The 21,517-nt window shown below is 40.9% G+C and overlaps 1 protein-coding gene across 1 annotated transcript; it reads right to left on the reverse strand.

Annotated features, from left to right (window-relative positions):
* Positions 1-24: 24 nt before the first annotated feature.
* Positions 25-15,312, reverse strand: cpne3 (copine III). The gene is made up of 16 exons (XM_052113773.1): positions 15,095-15,312; positions 12,463-12,603; positions 11,235-11,414; positions 11,055-11,129; positions 10,700-10,771; positions 10,517-10,597; positions 10,315-10,404; positions 8,422-8,520; positions 8,243-8,329; positions 8,083-8,142; positions 6,851-6,984; positions 6,716-6,770; positions 6,561-6,612; positions 6,182-6,315; positions 5,624-5,860; positions 25-1,298 (listed from the first exon to the last, which is right to left on the reverse strand). The coding sequence occupies exons 2-16, from the start codon at positions 12,592-12,594 to the stop codon at positions 1,161-1,163; spliced, it is 1,626 nt and encodes a 541-aa protein (XP_051969733.1). The 5' UTR covers positions 12,595-12,603; positions 15,095-15,312; the 3' UTR covers positions 25-1,160.
* Between the last annotated feature and the right edge of the window lie 6,205 nt (positions 15,313-21,517).

Consider the following 21,517-nt stretch of genomic DNA (forward strand, 5'->3'; position numbering starts at 1 on the left):
ATCACCTCAATAATACTGTAAAAATATGTTTATATATTTTTTTATTTGGCACAAAACATGCTACAGGGACATAGATCGTACTTACTAAGAAAAGCACATACAACACATGCAATAGTGTGCTAACAATACACAAGATACCCTTTAAAATACAAACAAAAAGTAGTCTGATAAAAAATATATCTTTAAAATATAACAAGGATGATATAATGTATTGCTTTCTTACGGCTTGTGGTGGTAATGTAAACGGCAAGTTACACCTAACAAAATAGACTTAAATCTCAAACATAGTTAATACTGATCGTAAAAGTTGATTAATGCATATTTCTTTTATTGTATCCATGCACAGTGCATTCAAGCACATGATAGTAGCTGCTGCATGAAACAGACAAACATCAGTTTTAGCTTTCATCTGTATACATTAACTTTATATCCAACATTGAATCTATGAGATAAATCTGAGCAATTTTCCACAGTCTCTTTAGGTCTATGTGCAGTCTTGCCATACATAAAGCTTGGCATATAAAGCTCCCATAATCTGTGTAAATCAATTTGTACAGGAAATGTAAATAAAACTGCACTGGCGCATTATTGATATCCATGTAAGACTTTGTCTCAAATACACAGCAATATGGCTTTGCAAAATGCTTTATGAGTCAGGCACAGTTTAAAAAAATCAACTACAGATATAAAAAACATATATATATATATATATACATAAAAGTATGAGAATGGCAAGATAGTAAAAAAATCATAATGCAAACTCTAAACAAGTTTCGAGAGGATTTATAGGGAATTAAATGGCAACTGAACTTGTTTTTAAAAGACATTCATACCACCCATGTGTTTGGCCATCTCACCTGCATGTCTAACAGTGTTTCTTCAGTAACGTTTTCTGGAATTTAACAGGAACCATTTCTCCCCTTCTAGCAGAATGTTTCTTCTTCATTTAGGATACAGTCAGCCATACTTTCCCTAACTATGCAGTCCTAACAAGATCTATAGAAGTATTTCACTTTAGAAGTAAGGCTCTTGCAAAGCAACTGTATCATTTTAAAGGTGGTGTTTCTCTTTAGAAAGCATAATATTAGGTCAGCGTTGTGGAGATGTATCCAGTTGTTGAGTTGGAAGTTGTGTTCAGTATGAGGAAAGGATTGGGCCCTTCAGTTCTGTGTCGGCCCCTGTGAAGCAGCAACTGGAGTGTTATTGTTTGGAGGAGGAAGCTTCATCATGTTAAAGAAAGTGACAACCTGACCAGGAACCTCCGCAAGAACACACTGAGCGAGAGCCTCTTTAGGAGACTACATAGAGAGAGAGAGAGAGAGAGAGAGAGAGAGAGAGAGAGAGAGAGAGAGAGAGAGAGAGGAGTGAAGTGTTAGTCATCAGACTTTTAACAGCAGAAGATAATGTATAATATCGTGGTGGGGGATGTCGAGAGGGAAGAAGCTAAATGCTTTGTTAAAATACTATGCAGACATAATGCAAAAATAAAAAATATTTTAGAGTATTAAAGGAATATGCCAGGTTCAATACAAGTTAAGTTCAATCGCCATCATTTGTGGCATAATGTTGATCACCACAAAAATGTATTTCAACTGGTGCCACCTTTTGTTAAAAAAGCAAAAATCAAGGTTACAGTAAGGCACTTACAATGAACGTGAATGGGGAAAATGTTTGGAGAGTTTAAAGGCAGAAATGTGAAGCTTATCATTTTACCAACGCACTTACATTCATTGTTCTGTCAAAATGTATGTATTAGTTTATCTGTAAAGTGGTTCAATCTTTGTTTCTGTGGGATTACAGGGTTTATGGCGTTATGGCGTCATAGCAACGAAGTTGTAAAATTGGATACAACTTTACACAAAAAAGATTTGTTAGCAATTTTAACACGCTAAAACACATATTGTTTACGTTTTGGTTATATTTTTGAAACAGTGAATATTTTAACATTTACAGATTGGCCCCCCATTCACTTCCAGTCTAAGTGCCTCACTGAAACCCCGATTTTTGCATTTTTAAACAAACGGAGAGACAAGTTGTAATTCATTTTTGAAGTAATCAACATTATGCAACAGATGCTGTCGAATGAGCTTAACTTGTATTGAACCTGGAATATTCCTTTAACGTCATGTCAGAAATACTGAAATTATGAGACATTCACATCCTTTTCAAACTTCAGTTTTGTCAAACTCTGAATTGTATAACAACTCTTACCTCTCCCATTGTAATGTCATGTAAACAGTACAAAGAATTGTGGCGATAAAGACTGACTTTGAAACTGTAGCTTCCCCAACTACAAGCTACTCATAACTTAAAAGTAGTTAAACTACAGTCCAGCAGATCTTTTGAAGAAGTAGTTAGCTACACTTCAAGCTACCAACATAAAGTTACTACCATATTACTATAGTAAAACCAGGTTAATTTCCATAAGGGTTATGCAAATAGGGTGACAACATTATAAATCTATACTTAATTTAAACTAATAGACTATAATTTATATATATTATATATATATATATATAACTGAATCGAAAAATAATGATAAACAGCAGCAAATAACTAAATATTTAGTTAAAAAAAAAAGGCAAAGTCTGATTCACTTAGCCCAGTACACATTGGGCAAGCCTTTCCCAGTGGGCCTGAAATGAAATGGACCAAATGCTGATGGCTTGTCGACATTTGGGGCTAAAAACACAAACTGAAAAACAAGAGTTGTGTTTTGCTTTGCTCTGTGTCTATCGGCATGCTTTTTAACACTAACCTCCATGTACAAGCAAATAAAATGTTTTAAATAAATATATAGGATTTATATATATCATATATTTATATAATTTGTAAATAAATGTACAATTCCTTCAGAATAGCTGCAATAATTCCACCGAAGTAAGTCGAAATGAAAAAAAAAGTAACATGTTGTTTCTTCAAATTCGGGTACTAGATTTCTTTAAGCAAAGTCTCGTTAAAAAATTTTCACACTTTCAGTAAAACATTTTTATTGGTCTACAAACAATGTCCAACAGTGTTTGTGTATGCACCCCAGGAGATTTAGTCATTCTGACTAAAAATGATTTGGTGTGGTAAATATGATGCAGTGGGACAGTCATATTTTTTATAAATTAATAGAAATTATTTTAACACAATCAATATTGAAATGGTCTGTGTTTATTTTACTTTTAGATTATCATAGTAACAGACATGTAATCATTTGTATTTTTACAATAGCTTTCATAATTTAATATTGAAAGTCTGGGTCTGGGAAAAGGATGCAGGGAGGGGGCACCAAAAGCGAGTGAAATAGTGTCATAATCACATGGTTTTAATGAGTAAAACGTACCTCCCTAACCTACACTTTAACCCAAACTGAACCAATAGTGCCCTATAATGAAATGAGAGGTACAGTAGACACCAAACAGACCTAAACATAACCGAAAGTGTCCTAAAAGCAAATGCGACATGAAAAGCACATTTTCTGAAGCAACTACGTCTTTTTGTGTCACTTCTATAAGACTGGCACCAGGATGTCTACACCCAAAAGGCTCTCTGAGAGCCAACATCATAAAACTCTCACACAGAAGAGCATCTCCACTTGAGACAACACACCCTACTGATTAAGGACCATAAAACACAAATCTCACTCACATCTGCTCTCTCTCTCACCTCAGGTCACTTTCGGGTCACCAAAAACATTATCAAAAAGTTATGACTTATCCTGTTCTGTAATGTAAAAGGTTTTCTGATCATACATGTTTGGTATCATTCAAGAGGTCTCAGTGCAACTGGTATAACAGTCTCATTCCCTTTCAGCAAAGTCAAATCACAAGTAAGATTTAGGAACTTAGTAAAACACTGCATTCTATCAGGGACCGGATGCTGTATGCAGATTAGGAGCATTCTTTGTAAACATCAAACGCCTTCTCAATCACAAGTTTCACAGGTCTACTTACAACCTCCTAAATTGTAAACCAAATCCTGAATAACATCTAACACACACATCTGAAATAACAATAGAATAATTTGGTACTTAAGGAGAGATGACAAAGGAATTGGGCAGTCTGTAGTCAGATATCCCACACAATTGCTGTGTGTAGTTTTCCATTGCCAGGTATGTTTCTTTGACTTGAATTTTATTTTTAGGAATTTTGTTTATTCTGATCATGTGTGAAATTGACTTATGTAACTTATTTTTTAAGTCCTACCTGGAAAACAAATGGTTACTTTTTGATTTAATCTGTATTCCTCCAAAATCATTTATCACCGGTAGATTCGAGGGATGCCTTTTGTTACCGCAAACTAATGTCCAGTATAATGTTCATTACAGGAGCTTATGAATAGGAGAAAACCACGTAAGACTACCAGTCACTGCTTATCACCATCTTAGCAAGTTGTATGAAATGTGACTAAATAAAACTATCATCTGGTAATGAGCAAGCAGTAGGCGGCCGAATCAGATGATATTAGTAAACCCGGCAACCGCTGACTATGAACAGGACTGGCGATTTTGTGTCAGTGAGATCTATGCAATTAATCGGCCGGCATATGACTCTGAGCGACAATTGGGACCTGAATGAAAGGATAATGAAAGTTAGGACAATTCAAAGTAATCACTTATATTTATGCATTTGGCAGATGCTTTTATCCAAAGCAACTTACTTACAGGGACAATCCCCCTGGAGCAATGTTAAGTTAAGGAGTTAAGTGCCTTGCTCAAGGACACAATGGTGGTGGATGTGGGGTTCAAACCAGTGTCCTTCTGATTCTCAGATTACAAGTTATGTGCTTAGACCACCACCAAATCACATAGATTAATATAAAATTGGAGTCAGATAATCTTTTTGGAGTCAATTGACAAAGTGCAAATTAACAATACGTGTGTTTGCTTCAGCGCTCAGAAAAGACAGAACAATGCAGAAACCTTCAGGGGCTATTCTATTGGAATCCAACATCGAAACAATAGTTTGTTTATACCCCTTTTTACACATCTATGACAATTTAATCTCACGTGTCAATTTATATGTTTGTCTAGACTCGAACCTTGTCCAAAGTCCAACACTCTTCCAGGTGAGCAACAGCACAAGCTAACCACAATGTAGGTGGGATTGTAATGCAAGCATTAAAATATGTTGTTTTTCAAATTATGCATTAGAGTAAAAGTGTTTCAATATCATAACATAGCAGTTTGAGTAATAGTGTGAAAAATAAATGTTTATAATGTTAAAATCAGCCATTGTAGTTGTGATTTGTGTGAAAGTGAATTTTTGGACACTTAAGTCACAAATAAAATGACTGAATGTTGTTGCTTCAAATTAAAAAAAAATTATCTTTCTTAGCCATTTTGTCAATTACTTTAAAAGCAAATTATAACTAACATGAACTAACAATGAACAATTGTATTTGTATTAACTAACATTAACAAAGATGCTGTTATATAGTGTTCAGTATTAGTTCATGATAACTTAACCATTAACTAATGTTAACAAATAAAACATTATTGTAAAGTGTTACTAATAAAGTTAAAGCTAGAGATTGTCTCTGAAATACAGAAAGCCAAAGAAAGAACAAGGCCATTATAATTTCTGTATTCTTTCAAAACTCTTCAGACCAGTAAAGTTTAAGAGGTTCCACTCACGTTCTGGAACTTTCTGAAGGGCACAAACTGCACAATGTCTCGTACGGCCGGCTCTCCCGTTATAGACCTCAGTTGTCCATCATCTCCATCCAAAATCTCCATGTCTGTGAAGTCAGCTTTGCCCACGCCCACAATAATAATAGACATGGGCAGGCGGGAGGCAGCGACTATGGCTGTCCGCGTCTGATCCATGTCTGTGATCACTCCATCAGTGATGATCAGCAGAACATAGTATTGCTGAAACACACAGTGGATTATATACAAAGGGATCCAAACATCTGAGATCAGTAGTGAATTTATTTCTAATTTAATAAAACATTTTTCATTGTAAATGATATTGTCAGCATAGCAATTTGAGTGAAAAGTTGAACTGAAAATTGACATAATTGAATAGTATTTGGTAAATCCACCTTTTGCTTTAATGACACCATGCTCTCAAGCTGAACTTCACAAGTTTGTGTAAAACCTTATGATCAATGTTATCCTTGCATCTGCATAATTCTTCTTCATTTTAAAGGAATATTCCGGGTTCAATTCAAGTTAAGCAAATACCCTCACCGATGCAGTGTTCTGCTGTAACGCCTCCTGTGCAAAACGTGCCACGTGTGTAATGATGGGGGCGAAGTTTGTTGGGCCGTAAAGTTTGACCTGTGGAAGGCACACCCTGTAGGCCTGCACCACGCCCTCAACACCTGCGAGAACAGAAATGCATCTTCTTGTTCATATGCATTATTTCTGTCAATGACGTATATATGCAGTGTTGATTCACAGACCTTAACCTCGCCTCAAAATCCGATCACAAGTGGTCACACGAGACACATTTGGGACATGTTTCTACCAAGTGTAAATGGCCATGTGTCAAGCTTGACCACCTGTGACTGGATCCCCCGATATGAATGTTATTACCAGGTGCAAACACGGGCTAACGGTAACATACCGGCACAGTATGGATTTGAGGGATTGAAGTTAAGAGGAAACTCGTGTGACACCTGGAATAGACGTTAAAGAGATCAGAAAATTTGGTTACTGACATTTTTCTGAACAGATATAAAAATTTTTAGTTTGAAATGATAAATGTTACATTTAATTTACCTGCCAGTTGGGTGGAATCTGGGCACCAAAGCCAAACGCTGGAAACATTTTGTCACTGCAAGAGATGAAAGAGATGCAATTGAGGCATATTAAGTGTCAGTGATTTTGCTGTATGATGACTAAAAGTGTTCCTACCTGTCATAATCCTGGACCACAAGGCCAACTGACCAGATGGCTGAGAGGTATTCATTCACACCTTGAGGACTGATGTAGTGTAAAGAATCAGGTGCCTTGGGGTTCCCATTTGACCCTGTAAAGTCGATGCCCACCTGAAGAAACGTTTTTAAAAAATCGTTTGTTCAATATTCTGAATTTCTAGAAAGTACATTCCTGTTTTCACACTCTTACTAGTTTATTTAATTTACTACAAGTACTACTACTACTACTACTACTACTACTAACAATGTCCAACAGTGTATGTACATGCACCACAGGAGATTTATGTCAATTTTCTTGTAATTCTTCCTGAATGTCATGACAATCCCCACCACATCTCAAACTCTATATTGTGTTTAATATAATTCTGCAGTGGACTACATTGTCTTGCTAAGGCTGGTTTCATAGTTAACATTTTATGTATACTAAATACACACAATTAAATAAATGTTTTTAATTTTTGCACAATTTGGCAAAATTACAGCTTGACTGGAAATGATGTCCACTAAAAATACTCTTGTTTATGTGTGTTCTTCAAACATCACTTGTCTCAGTATTTAATCTCAAGCATGCTCTTCACTGTCGTCGACTTGGTTAACAAGTACACTAACTTTTTAAAAACTTTATTAGAGGAAAAACTATTTGGTGTGGTTGAAATGCCACCACAACTGTGAGACAATCGTAATATTTGGAAAATTGATAGAAATTATTTTCAGATAATAAATATTGAAATTGTTTATTTTTATTTCACTCTTTCTCTAGATTATAGTAGCTTTAAACATCTAATCATTTGTATTTTTATAATAGATTTGTATAGTTTAATATTGAAAGTCTGGGTCTCGGACAAGGCTAAAACAGTAAATCCAACACATAAATGGCATTTGAAAAAGTATCTAGTAAAAGTCAGTTTTAATGTGGCCTTCATATAACAAAAAGCCAATAAGTTTAAATCTATTTGTTTTAGTAAAAATCAACTACTGGGATATTAAAATCCCTGAAGTTTAAGAAACACCTATATACTCTATACTGCCCACTTTTTTTGTCATTTAATTAAATAAATATATAGTTTGCATGAACAAAGAGGACAAACATTTTATAATTTTAACTTACATTTCTCATTATCTCATTATAACAAAAGTTGTGTAGATTTTACAGTTTTGTAAATAGAGTACTGTAAATGAAAGAACATTGCAGTATAATGCATAACTTACAGTAAAATTTATCTGGCAGCCTCCCATTACGTAGTCTAGAAAGGTGTATTCTCTGGTAATCTGAGGGAACATATGCAGCATTTTAACATTTTGCATTATAATGTAACGGGTATAATGTTGGATGTCGTTACTAGGTGTGTGTGTGTTTATGTAACAGTACCTGACAAACTTTCACACTCACGACTCCAGAGTTCTTATAATTTTTCTTCTTCTGTTTTTTCTTGCTGTTTATACACTCAAACTCGGCCTGCAGGACACATCAAACTCTTTAGTTCAAACACAAAAATCAGTCTGCAGTACGGGACAGAAATCAAACATATGTTCACAGGGTTTTCTTACTGGAGTAGTGCGGGAAGCCTCTTGCAAGCGTTTCACAGTGGTCTCAAAAATCCCTATCAAATCATGAGACCCATCGCTGTCATAATCGTAACATTCAACCTAGAGAGGGTGCAAAATACATGATGAAATGATTCCAAACTTAATCAGAGAGAGAGATGGAGAGAGAGAGTGAGAGATAGATAGATAGAGAGAGAGAGAGAGGGAGAGATTAAAAGATTGAAGGAGAAAGAGATCATGCAAACAATTTCAACCAAATGAAGAACCATAGATAACCACAGATCTATCGGTCTCTTCATCAAAACACTAGTAAGACACCACTGAAACTGCACACCAAACAGGATAGCAGAATTATAAATGAATGAATGGATGAATAACATCTGTCTCCATTGACTGCTCTTAAAAAAAAGATCTTTTAGGAATGGAACTTTCAATGTACTGGAGAATTCCAGTAGAAACATTCTGCTAAACTTCTCCTTTAGTGTTCCATTTTACATTCCATTTACATTAGGCATGTCATAAAATATCAATATAACGATAATTAATTGGCATGTTATTTTATCGATATATTTTTGAGGCATCGATATTAACATTAGCCAACATGTAAAATTAGAAGCCTAATTTGCATGCTTTCCAATTCACTCAGTTGAGCTTCTGTTTAATGTTTGGCATAATAGCGTTGGGAGACCACAAGGTGGTGGTACAACATTGACTGAAGAAGGTCGCAAGGTACAGGTATCACAACGTAAGATGGTATTTTAGAGCTCCTTGCACTATGCTCACAAAAGATACAAAGGTTTTTGTACTTCTCCAAGAATGAAAGTGACAATTAGTTTGCAGGTTAGAATTAAACTGGTTTAACTGGTTTCAAACAACTCAATTATAAATGATTATGCAAAGGGCGGGGCCGGGTTGTGATCCTACGCACCCAGTCCCGTATTAGGCTCTGCCACAAACTGAAATTACACTGTGTAGGTACAGTATATGAAAGATGCATATACACAGTATATCATCCACTGATGGCTAGAGTAAATTACCTAGACTTTTGATAATGATGTGTCTAATTTGATGGAAAACTCCGTGACACTGTCGAATTTTATGCAACCTCCGGAGTTGTAGCAGAGCGTCATCCTTTATAGAAGATAACTTTATTATTTTAGAACGTGCCATGTCGTATGCCAGACAAGTCCAGTGTGAGACCTTCTTTAATTTACCCTGCCGCTCACACAATGTTGTGTTGAGAAATACGTCTAAAGAGACAAAGGCTATTGTGCAACAGGTAGCCCAATTTATATCTGAAAACAATTGTGGTAAATATCAATAATCGTTGGGAAAATGTTCTGATAGATGCATGTAAAAGGCATAGATCCCAAGCCTAATTTACAGTACATGTATACATTTAGCAAATGCTTTTATACAAATCCACCTATAAATGAACAACTCACAAATGTGTTTTACAGAAGAAATTCATGTGGGTTTGAAACAACATGAGTTGAGTGAATGATGAAAGAATTACATTTTTGGATGAACTATCCCTATAAACAATTGAGAAGGGTTGATAATGACCTATTCAGAGGATAACAGTTTAAAAGAATAGTTCTATAGAAGACACACCAGAAGCTATTCTGTGACACATTTATGAATAAAACACACATTTTGTTTAAAAGCATATACCTCTTTTCCAGACAGTGAGTTTCCCTTTAAGATGCTTATGCAAAAACAAAAATCACAAAGTCAAGAAAACGAATTGCAAGACACTGAAAAACCCAATGACAACACTCTCTCTCTCCCTCTTTCTCAACCGTTGTCAAAGCTTTTCTTACATTGCAAAACCTTTCGGATTAACCAATAAACACTAAACATGCTCTGTATGCAACCCTATTATAGAAACTCTACCTTGATTGGTTTCTCTATGTCCCCACCACAGACAGACTGAAGAGAGATTTTAAAAGGTCTCCAGCTGGGGTTCAAGTTGTTCTTCACCACCTGAGAAAGAGAGTTTTTCATTATGAAAAGTAGGAAGTTAGGAGCGTCTTAATTTTGGGTAACTATTCCTTTAAGGGGAATGCTACTGTACTGTATGTTAGCAGATCTGCACCTCTGTTCTGTGTGCAAGCTGCCAGCCTGTTCCTGTTTGCCTATAAAACTCCAGGTATGGGTCTGACTTTCCAAAGAAATCCTGTAACAAAACCCACTTAGACATTGTCTGCGTTCTATCCTTTAGAAATAAAACAAATTCACAAGATTCACAATCTCGCTCTTCAGTCACTCATAGTCTTACCTTGTTGTCCAGTTTTCTGGCCTCCACCTCCAAATTCACAAATCTGTTGTCCTTGATTTCCTCCGCACAGATCTAAAAAGTACAATACAATATTTGCTGTTTTACCACGACAGTGATATGTTCAAAGGTGTTGATTAATTTTCTAATGGCACGGTTATGAAGTAGTTCCAGCATTCCTGCATTCATTATTTTAATAATGTAATGGTCTGAAGTCAGTTATTCTTTACATATTGGCAGTAAGCTCATTTTCTTTATGGTGTAAAATGTTTATGCAAAATTATTATCCCGAAGCAATATCATGCAGAGTGAATTTTAAGTTAAACATCATAAGAACTTGTGTATGATGGGCATTCACCGTAATAATTCCCCTTCCTGCAGGTTTTTTGCTTTTTAGCACCAAAGGTCTTGTCAGCTTGCTGCTGGAAACAATCTGAGTAGATATTTAAAAACAGCTGATAAAACACATTGGATGACATCATGGAAGAGAAAATGACTTTTAAACCATGATGTTTCTAAGATTTTGAGATTGTCTTACCTGACCCAAAGAGCACTCCACCTCTCCCAGGAAGTCATCATCACTTAAATCAATGGTTTTATTGTCAATATCATAAATGCTGAATCTGAGTTTCTGAACAACTTCAAAGTAGTAATCGACGACAAACTTCTTGGCAAATTTTGGGTTCAGGCAGTTCTTAACCCTCTCTGTGCGATCAACCTGCAAAAAACACATTCATTCACTTTCAGACGGTCTTTACTACAGAGCCCATGAAGTAGTTTGCGTTCCCTCACAATAAGTTTTTTTTTTTTTGTTGCAATACGTTTTGTATTCCATCGCAATAGTTTGCATTACTTCACAATAAGCTTTTCATTCCCTCATAATAGTTTGCGTTCCCTTACAATAATTTTGTGTTTTCTCACGATAGTTTTAATTCTATCAAAAAAAGATTTGCGTTACCTCACAAGTTTTGCCATCCCTCACAATTCGTTTTTTGTTCCCTCACAAAAGTTTGAATTCCCTCACAATTAGTTTTGTGTTTTGTCACAATTAGTTTTGCGTTCCTTCACAATAAGTTTTGAGTTTTGTTGCAATAAGTTTTGTATTCTCTCAAAATAATTTTGCGTTCCTTCACAATATATTTTTCTCTCCCTTGCAACAGATTTGCATTCCCTTACAATAATTGTGTTTTACCTCATGATAGGTTTAATTCCATCACAATAAGTTTTGTGTTTCCTCACAATCATTTTTTGTTCCCTCACAAAAGTTTGCGTTCCTTCACAATAAGTTTAGCATTTGGTTGCAATAAGTTTCGCATTAGTACGCAACACCTGCATTCCCTCACAATAAGTTTTGTGTTTTAATAGTTTACGTTCCTTCACAATATGTTTTGCATTCCTTCACGATAATTTTGCACTCCCTTGCAATAGTTTTGCGTTCTCTCACAACATGTTTTGCATACTCTTACAATACGTTTTGCGTTACCTCACAATAAGTATTGTATTTCCTTCCAAAAGTTTGCGTTCCTTCTCAATACATTTTGCGTTTCCTCGCAATAGTTTTGAGTTTCCTCGCAATAGCTTTCATTCCATCATGATAAGTTTTGCGTTACCTCACAATAAGTTTTTTTGTTTCCTCACAATAGTTTTGCGTTACCTCACAATACATTTTTTTGTTTCCTCACAATAGTTTTGTGTTCCCTCATAATAAGTTTTGTATTCCCAACCTGTTCCCTAATTTTTTTTGCACAAAGGTCTAATCAACTGACCTCAAACCACTGGTTTCCAGATGAATTCATGACCAGGACACACAGAGGGTCAGACTTTGATCCCATGTCCAAGTCCAGCAGATGTTCACAGGAGACTGTCAGCTCCACCTTGGTAACACACGGTGTCGCCATTGGACTGAACTGTTTAGCAATGATAAAGCAATGAGTTTATTGACAGTGAAATTGTTCATTAAAAGTTTCCAACCTGTGATTGAGGAATCCAGTTCCCTGTGTCCTTCCTTAATTGATCATTGCCACATTGTATTTTCCAATTTCCAAGTGACTTGCTCAATAGCAACACATGCAGTAGGCATTGTAACCTCTATATAACAATGTAATAATTAGGCCACACAGCAATATTTACACAATTCACATTTAGGGGATATTTTGAAAAATATATTATTTACATTTGTTCTCAGACTGTTCAATGAGTTCAGTGTCAGCTTGGAAGGGATTACAATGTAAACTATGCAATGCTGTGCACTTAATCTGGTTATAGTTACTTAATTTATTACAATAAACCTAGTTGTTACCACTCATTCTAGTAGCAATAGTCGACATATCAGGGTTCTCGGTGGTCTATTTTTAACCCAGTACAATGAATGTTCACAAAAACATCTATTAAAATAGTTTATATTATTTATAATATAAGGTTACAAGTATTATATTATTCTTAACAAAGCAGAGAATAAGTAAATATGCTTTCTATGATGTGTTGGAGTTTAAGAAATGGCTATAATATATCTTAACATGAGTATTATTAGGAATAAAGTATGTAATTGTATTAAAATGTGTTATGGATATAGGATAAATGAAAAGCTGATTGATTATTTATTTTGCACTCCCTTATGCTTAACTTGCTGTTATTGTAAAACACAAAACAATTAAAACGATGAATATTTAAGGAAATAAATTTGAATTTTTTTCAATCCTTAAGGTTAGTCTCAGTCTCAGACAGCATGCCCATGGATTACCCACAGATCATTCATGGCATGATGCATACTGCAGCAAAAAGGGCAAGAGCTGGCAGAAAATCCTTTCTGATTGACTGGCTGCAATGCAGTTTTGTTTAGAAGTAACTAGCCTGCTACAATAAGCACCTTTGAGAAGAAACTATTCAAAAACTAGACAACATTTTCCAAAGTTTGCAAAGTTTATGGCATTGAATCTTTGATAGAAATGAAAGAGTAGCATACTGTTTGAAGCACATTATGTGATAAAATGATTATATGAATGAGCTACCACTTAGTTGCATGCCATTCCACATTTAATAATAAACATAACAATAATAATAATAATAATAATAAGTACACACATACATGTATGTGTGCTAATTAATTTGTATTTGTGCTAATGAATCTTTTAGCCCAGCAGCACCAGTGCTAACACCTAAAATAGTAAGTGTAAAGCCCTGCAAAGCATGGAGGTTTATATAGGCCTTTAGTTGTTATTTAGAATAAGTATGGTATATTAGCCGATATTGTTTTCTTGTTAATAGATATTTCATTTGAATTAACCCTGACAGTGATTAGCGTTCCCTTTGATGAACTTACCCTGCTCAAGTCAAACCAGTTCTCACCAAAATCATGCAAATTTATGGTTTTTAGCCAATTTTCTGGAAATGATAAAGTGAACACTAACACTATTTTAATTTTATCTAAATCTAATAGCTGAAACTTTACTAAAATCCCGAAGAAAACATTAGGTGAACTTGGTTAAATGAGTTTTGAGAAAGATCATTACTAAATTACTTTGAAGCAAAAACATTTTACTTGTTAGGGTTTACTCACAGATACAACAACTTGACAGGGACCAGATTTATTACTTGAGCTGATGAACATACACATTTTCTTTGTGTTGCTATTGTCTATTTGTTGCTGTAACAATGCAATGAAGTCTCAAGAATAAAGTTGTTTACTCCACTGAAATAATTTTTATATATATATATAATTACTGTATACTAACCATGTTTTCTTAATGCTATGTTTGTTGGAACACAAATATGGTATTCATTCAGTTCCATGGTATTATATACCACTACTGTACATGTTACTGCCACAAGTATGCTGTAATAGCATTTACTATACAGATACTAATCTTTGTTGTCTAATGTAATGAACATTCAAATATTTTTTTATGTGTTTTAAGTGTGCAAATGATTTTTTGGGGGCCACTCTAAGTCTTGAAAATCCAAAATCTGACATGTAATGACAGCACTGGAAAATCTTTCCATTCAATATTCTCAATAACCTCCAAAACACACACACACACACACACACACACACACACACACACACACACACACACACACACACACACACACACACACACACAGTGACTCACTGTTTTAGATACTACACACCCTTCTGCATGTAACCACCACCTACCTCTGCAGAGGCCTAACACATTCACTCTACTACACTTTTATGATTCACACTTAAATAGCCATTAAATATAAATCTGCACACACAAGCTCTAAGCCTCTGATTTAATATTTACAGTGACGTCATAATCCCGCGTTACGCAACGCGCAAGTAGCTACGGAAACAACCGCGTCAACTGCGGTAAAAGAGTAAGATTGTAACACTGGGAGTTGTTGTTTCAGTCCATAAAAAGAGAAGGAATAACTTACATTGTGTAGTTAGTAGTTGGTTTCTGACTTAATTGTTCTGTCGATAGTTTCGGTTTAGATTGCCTTCCTTGTCTGGGTCTCCTCGGAGTTGTGAGACTGGTTGTTACAAATGTAGGTAAAGAAAAAAAAAGCGTAACAAACTCCAATGTGTGTGATATTTTCCCCTGCTTCGATTTGTAATTATGAGTGGGACCGTTGCGTCGCCCCACTGACGCTGTACTGCGCATGTGCAGTGGCCTCGAGCAGTGAAGGAAATGACTGACTGTAAAAGCCACAGCCAGTGGGAGTGTCTCTAAAATGTATTTTGAAGTGTATTTTTCTTTCATATGGATCTCAGGACTTGAAAACAGATCAGTTAAAGTGGTGTTTCACGTACCCTTTGTTTTCCTTCAACAGTTTTACAATCAATGAAAATTAAACCTAATGTAAACAACACTAGAATGCCCCTACCATGCATATTTGTACTGGAATAGTCAGAAATGAGTCACATAAAATTTGTAGAGCATATGGTTACATTAATAGTTCACCTAAAAATTTAAATTCTCTCATCATTTACTCACCCTCATGGTATCCCAGATGTGTTCAACTTTGTTTCTTTGGCTTAACACTAACAAAGATTTTTAGAATAATATCTCAGCTCTGTAGATCCACTCAATGCATGTCAACAAGGTCCAATATTTTGAACCTAAAAAAAGAACACAAATGCAGCATAAAAGTAATCCATATGACTCCAGGGGTTTATTCAATGTCTTTAGAAGTGATTTGATAGGTGTGGGTGAGAAACAGATAAATGTTTAAGTCATTTTAACTATAAATTATCCTACCTACCCATTAGGTGGCGATATGCATGGAAGAAAATCTTACAGTAGGAGGGCAGTTTGAATGTGGAGATTTGTAGCAAGAAAGAACTTAAAAATGATCTGTTTCTCACCCTCAACAATCATATCGCTTTAGATTAAAACACTAGAGTCATTTTATTGGCATTTTGGACCTTCAAAGTTTTGGACTCTGTTGACTTGAATTGCATGGACAAACAGAGCAGAAATATTCTTTTAAAAATTTTCATTTATTCCATTAAATCATAAAAGTCAATCAAACTGAACTTTGGATATCCCACACAAAATCAGTAAACACAGTGATGATCATCTGATCTACAGCCAGGGTTGGGAGGGTTACTAAATTAGATTACTCAAGGTCAGAAACATATTCTAAATACTTTGAATTCATACTGGTGGATATTTTCACATGTTTTGACTATAAAAACTCTGCCAGGACAGTAAGACAAAACACACATGTTAAAAATACATTCTCTAAAAAACCTAAATATCTTATGCAGTGTTGTTTCTAAAACAAGATCAATCAAACTGATCTTGTTTTAAGGATTTTTAGATATTTTTACAGGAAAGCAATACAAACATCAAGAATATGATTTCCCCTTCTGTCGCTCTCTTACGTTGTGTCAGAGAACGACACTAGGGGTCTCTCTTGAGCGCCGATATTCACCTCTGTACTATGAAAAAAGGCCAATGAGAGTTGGCAGCCAGTATTTGCATGTCCCGCCCCCGGACATACGGGTATTTAAGCGGCGCAAATACGGGAGTTCATTCAGAAAATTTCTTCGGAGCCGATGGTCGTGTTTGCAGTTTGCTGCGTGACTACACACCGAGTTCCTGCTATCCTCTGCTGCATGCTGTTGGATTCTGCGGCGCACAACAGTGGCTTTCTCCTGGTTGCACGGCTGTGCACTTCCTGCCCCTGAGCGCATCGACAGTTGCAGAAATAAGAAGGATCTCTCACGAGTCTTTCTTTCATAAAAGAGTTAATTTCTTCTAAAAGAGTAATTTCTCTAAAAGAGCAAAAACACAAGCGGTGTGAGCGTCCTTTTAAGGGCGCGTCTTTTAAAGATGCCCTTCGCCCCTGTGTTGTTCCTGGATCGCGGTAGAGTACTCTCCGCTTCCGGCGGCCACAGGCGTTGTCTCGTGTGTCTGGGCAGTGATCACACGAGGCTGCGTTTGTGGATGGTTCATGTTCTCACTGCGAGAACATGACCATGACAACGTTAGCGATCGCGGCTTGCTTACAATCGTAAGCAAGCCACTCCAGCCGCCCCGTGTCGCTCCTTCTTCCCACGGGATTGAGGGCGATCGCGGCTGGCGATGGAGGCGATTTGGGGATGGCAGCGGGTGCAGCTCGCGACGCCGGATGCGCCCCTCGGACCACCAGCGCCCGGCACGCTCGTTGACTCCGTCCTCGCTTCGAGGTGGCGGCGACTCGCCTCACAGCCAGTCTGCCTACCCTCAGGCGATGGAAGCAGATGAGTTCGCCGCGACATCGGGCGTGGGCTCTGGCGCTGAGGGCTCCTCTGGGCTGCCGCCGGGCTTGCACGCCCAGCAGGAGGCCGGCAGCGCAGTTGTCGATATGCTTTCCGGGCAGCCAATAGCGTGGGCCTGGATTGGAACCCTCCATCCTCCCGCAGCCATCACGGCTAGGCGATTGGTTTTTGAGCGTGGGCGCCGCTCACAGCCTCGCCCCCAGTACCTTTCTTCCGGAGGTGCATGATGAGCTGGCGTCTTCGTGGAGAGTACCCCTCTCCACTCGTCGTGCCACCTGCTCATCCGCCCTCGCCACCCTCGACGGCGGAGCGCCCACGGGTACACGGAGATCCCCAGGTGGATAGAGCTGTTGCGATCCATCTATGCCCGGAAGCACTACCACCTGGCGGGGCGCCCTGTACTCCCTTCCGGTCCTGTAGAGCAACATCCTCGCTCACCGCGAAGGCCTCCAGCGCTACGGACGCGCCGCTTCCGCCCTGCATGCCATGGCTCTCCTGCAGGTCCACCAAGCCAAGGCACTCCGCAACATGCAAGGGGTGGCCCTGATCCCGACGCGCTGCAGGAACTGCGCTCAGCGACCGACCTCGCCCTGAGGCGACGAAGGTCACAGCGCGAGGCACTTTCGGGCAGGCGATGGCCACTCTGGTGGTCCAGGAGCGTCAGCAATGGCTGGACTTGGTTGAGATGCGTGAAGCCGACAAGACTCGCTTCCTCAACGCCCCTGTCTCCCAGTTCGGCCTCTTCGGCGACACCGTGGAGGACTTTGCCCAGCAGTTCTCCCTGGTGAAGAAGCAGGCGGAGGCCATTTCTCACATCATGCGGCGCCGCAAGCCTGCGCCACGGCCCAGGCCCCATCTGCTTTCGCCGAGGCGTCCTCCTGCGACCAGAAGACCTTCTGCTCCGCCCCAACCTGGGCCCAGCTCTCAGCCCCAGCGTCGAGCAAACCGCAGGAAGCGTACGCCCCTGCCTCCACGGACCCGTCGAGGACCGGAAGGCTCCCAAGCGTCCCTGAGACAGCGGACCCAGAGGGCGAGAAGTTAGCCCGGAGATGGTGAGACTGCTCCGTCCCCGGTGGAGGGCGGGAGGAGAATCTTGTGTTTTTCATTTGCCGCACCCCTGGCGGGGGCTGCGGTACCCAAATTCTCAATAAAAGAGCTATTTCCTTTACCTCTGGGTCACATGGCCCGCAAATGCCGTTCTCCACGGCACTTTTGTTTCAGGCCTCAACAGTCCAGCGCCCAGGATGCGGTGCTCCGCCCTCAGCCCCACGACTGTTCCCGGCCGGCCGGTTCAGAGCGAGTCCAGAGGACGCCGACATCAGACCTCCTCCTCTGTCACGAACCTGCCCCTGCGGGTGCGCGGAACAAGGTAAGTGCTTTGAGCTTATTCTCAGCACCAGAGCCTCGGGACGCCACAGAGCCTCCCGGCGCTGCGTTACCTGTTCCACACGCTCGCGAAGCCCGCCGGGTACATCCAAAATACTTGTCCCCTTGGTGCCCCTAGCACAGAGCGCAGAGGCATGGCTTTCTCTGCCCAGCTCGTCACGCTGGCTGCACCGGACCATTCGACTTCGATTCACGCAATTCAGTTTGCCAGGTCTCCGCCCCCTTCCTGGGCGTTCGTTCCTCCGCAGTGCACGGCGAACATGCCCTCTCCCTGCGTGAGGAAATCACCTCCCCTCTAATCAAGGACGCGATAGAGCCTGTCCCTCCAACCGAAGCGAAGAAGGGTTTCTACAGCCCTTGCCGTTGTACCCAAGAAAGCGGTGGCATACGACCGATCTTGGACCTGCGAGTTTTCAATCGGACCCTGTCCAAACTCCCGTTCAAAATGCTCACCCAGAAACAAATTCTATCTGGCGTTCGGCATCTAGATTGGTTGCAGCGGTAGACCTGAAGGGCGCGTACTTTCACGTCTCAATTAGCCCTCGACACCGACCCTTTCTACGGTTAGCATTCGACGGCCAGGCGTATCAGTACAAGGTCCTCCCCTTCGGCCTGTCTCTGTCCCTCGGCGTCTTCCACGAAGGTCGCGAGGCGGCTCTTGCCCGTTCACGAGGAGCGGGCATACGCATACTCAATTACCTCGACGATTGGCTTATTCTGGCCCCTCGCAGGAATTACTATGCGCACACAGAGACCAGGTGCTCGAGCACCTCCGCCGCTGGGGCTTCAGGTCAACTGGGAGAAGAGCAAGCTCACCCCAGTCCAGAGCATCTCTTTTCTCGGTTTGGAGTTAGACTCAGTCTCAATGACAGCACGTCTCTCCAGCGAGCGTGCTCAGTCAGTGCTGGAATGCCTCGCTTCCTTCAAGCCAGGCACCGTGGTCCCGTTGAAGCGTTTCCAACAGCTCCTGGGGCATATGGCATCCTCCGGCGGTCGCGCCACTAGGGTTGATGCATATGAGACCACTTCAGCATTGGCTCCAGACTCGAGTCCGAGGCGAGCATGGCGCCACGGCACGCGCGGCGTGGAAATTACCACTGCCTGCCTCCAAACCTTCAAACCCTGGACAGACCTCTGCTTTCTTCGGGCAGGGGTACCCTTGCAGCAGGTGTCCCGTCGCGTTCTGGTTACAACCGACGCCTCTAAATTGGGTTGAGGTGCCGTGTGCAGCGGTGCGCAGCCGCAGGCCGGTGGAACCAAGGCCGCTGCGCTGGCACATCAGCTGCCTAGAGCTGCTGGCCGTTCGTCTTGCCCTGAAGAAATTTCTTCCGATGATTCGTGGCAAACATGTCCTGGTCAGGACAGACAGCACCACGGTGGTGGCTTACATAAACCGCCAAGGCGAGTACGCTCCCCACATGTCACAGCTCGCCCGTCGTCTCCTCCTTTGGAGTCAGCAGCGACTGGAGTACGCTGCGCGCCACTCACATCCCGGCAACCTCAATGTGATAGCGGACGCGCTGTCAAGACAAACCTTGCCTGGCGGAGAGTGGAGGCTCCACCCCCAATCGGTCCAGCTGATTTGGGACAGGTTCGGCAAGGCCCAGGTAGACCTGTTTGCCTCCCAGGAAACCTCCCACTGTCCGCTCTGGTATGCCCTCACAGAGGCTCCCCTGGGGACAGATGCTCTGGCACACAGCTGGCCCGTGGGGCTCGCAAGCAGCTTTTCCCCAGTGAGCCTTCTTGCACAGGTGCTATGCAAGGTCAGGGAGGACAAGGAGCAAGTCACTCTGGTGGCCCCCTACTGGCCCAACCGGACGTGGTTTTCGGATCTCACGCTCCTTATGACAGCCCCTCCCTGGCGAATTCCCTGAGGAAGGACCTTCTTTCTCAGGGGCGGGGCACGCTCTGGCACCCGCGCCCAGACCTCTGGAAACTCCACGTCTGGTCCCTGGGCCGGGCGCGGAGGGTCTAGCCGACCTACCTTTAGCCGTCATAGACACTATTAACCAAGCCAGAGCCCCTTCGACCAGGCATCTTTACGCCCTGAAGTGGCGTCTGTTCATGAACTGGTGTTCTTCCGAGCGAAGACCCGCAGAAGTGCGCAGTTAGGTCAGTGCTCGTGTTTCTTCAGGAGAGGCTGGAGAGGAGGCTGTCCCCCTCCACCCTCAAGGTGTATGTTGCTGCTATCGTGGCCCACCATGACACGGTAGACGGCAAGTCTCTTGGCAAGCACGACTTAATCGTCAGGTTCCTAAAAGGTGCCCGGAGGATGATTCCCTCCCAGCCTAACCTATTTCCCTCTTGGGATCTCTCGGTCATCCTGAGGGGACTCTGGAGACCCCCCTTCGAGCCGCTTGACTCAGTTGGACTCAGGGCCCTCTCTCTCAAGACTGCCCTGCTGATCGCACTCGCCTCCATCAAGAGGGTCGGGGACCTGCATGCGTTCTCTGTTAGCGACGCCTGCCTGGAGTTCGGTCCGGCAGACACATTCGTGATCTTAAGACCGCGACCGGGCTACGTGCCCAAGGTTCCTACCACACCCTTCAGGGATCAGGTGGTGAACCTGCAAGCGCTGCCCGGGAGGAGGCAGACCCAGCCCTCTCACTGCTGTGTCCGGTACGTGCCTTACGTATTTACCTGGACCGCACACAGAGCACCAGGCGCTCTGAGCAGCTCTTCGTCTGCTTTGGGGGACAGCAGAA

Source organism: Xyrauchen texanus, chromosome 41 (assembly GCF_025860055.1).
Source record: "Xyrauchen texanus isolate HMW12.3.18 chromosome 41, RBS_HiC_50CHRs, whole genome shotgun sequence".
NCBI lineage: Eukaryota > Metazoa > Chordata > Actinopteri > Cypriniformes > Catostomidae > Xyrauchen > Xyrauchen texanus.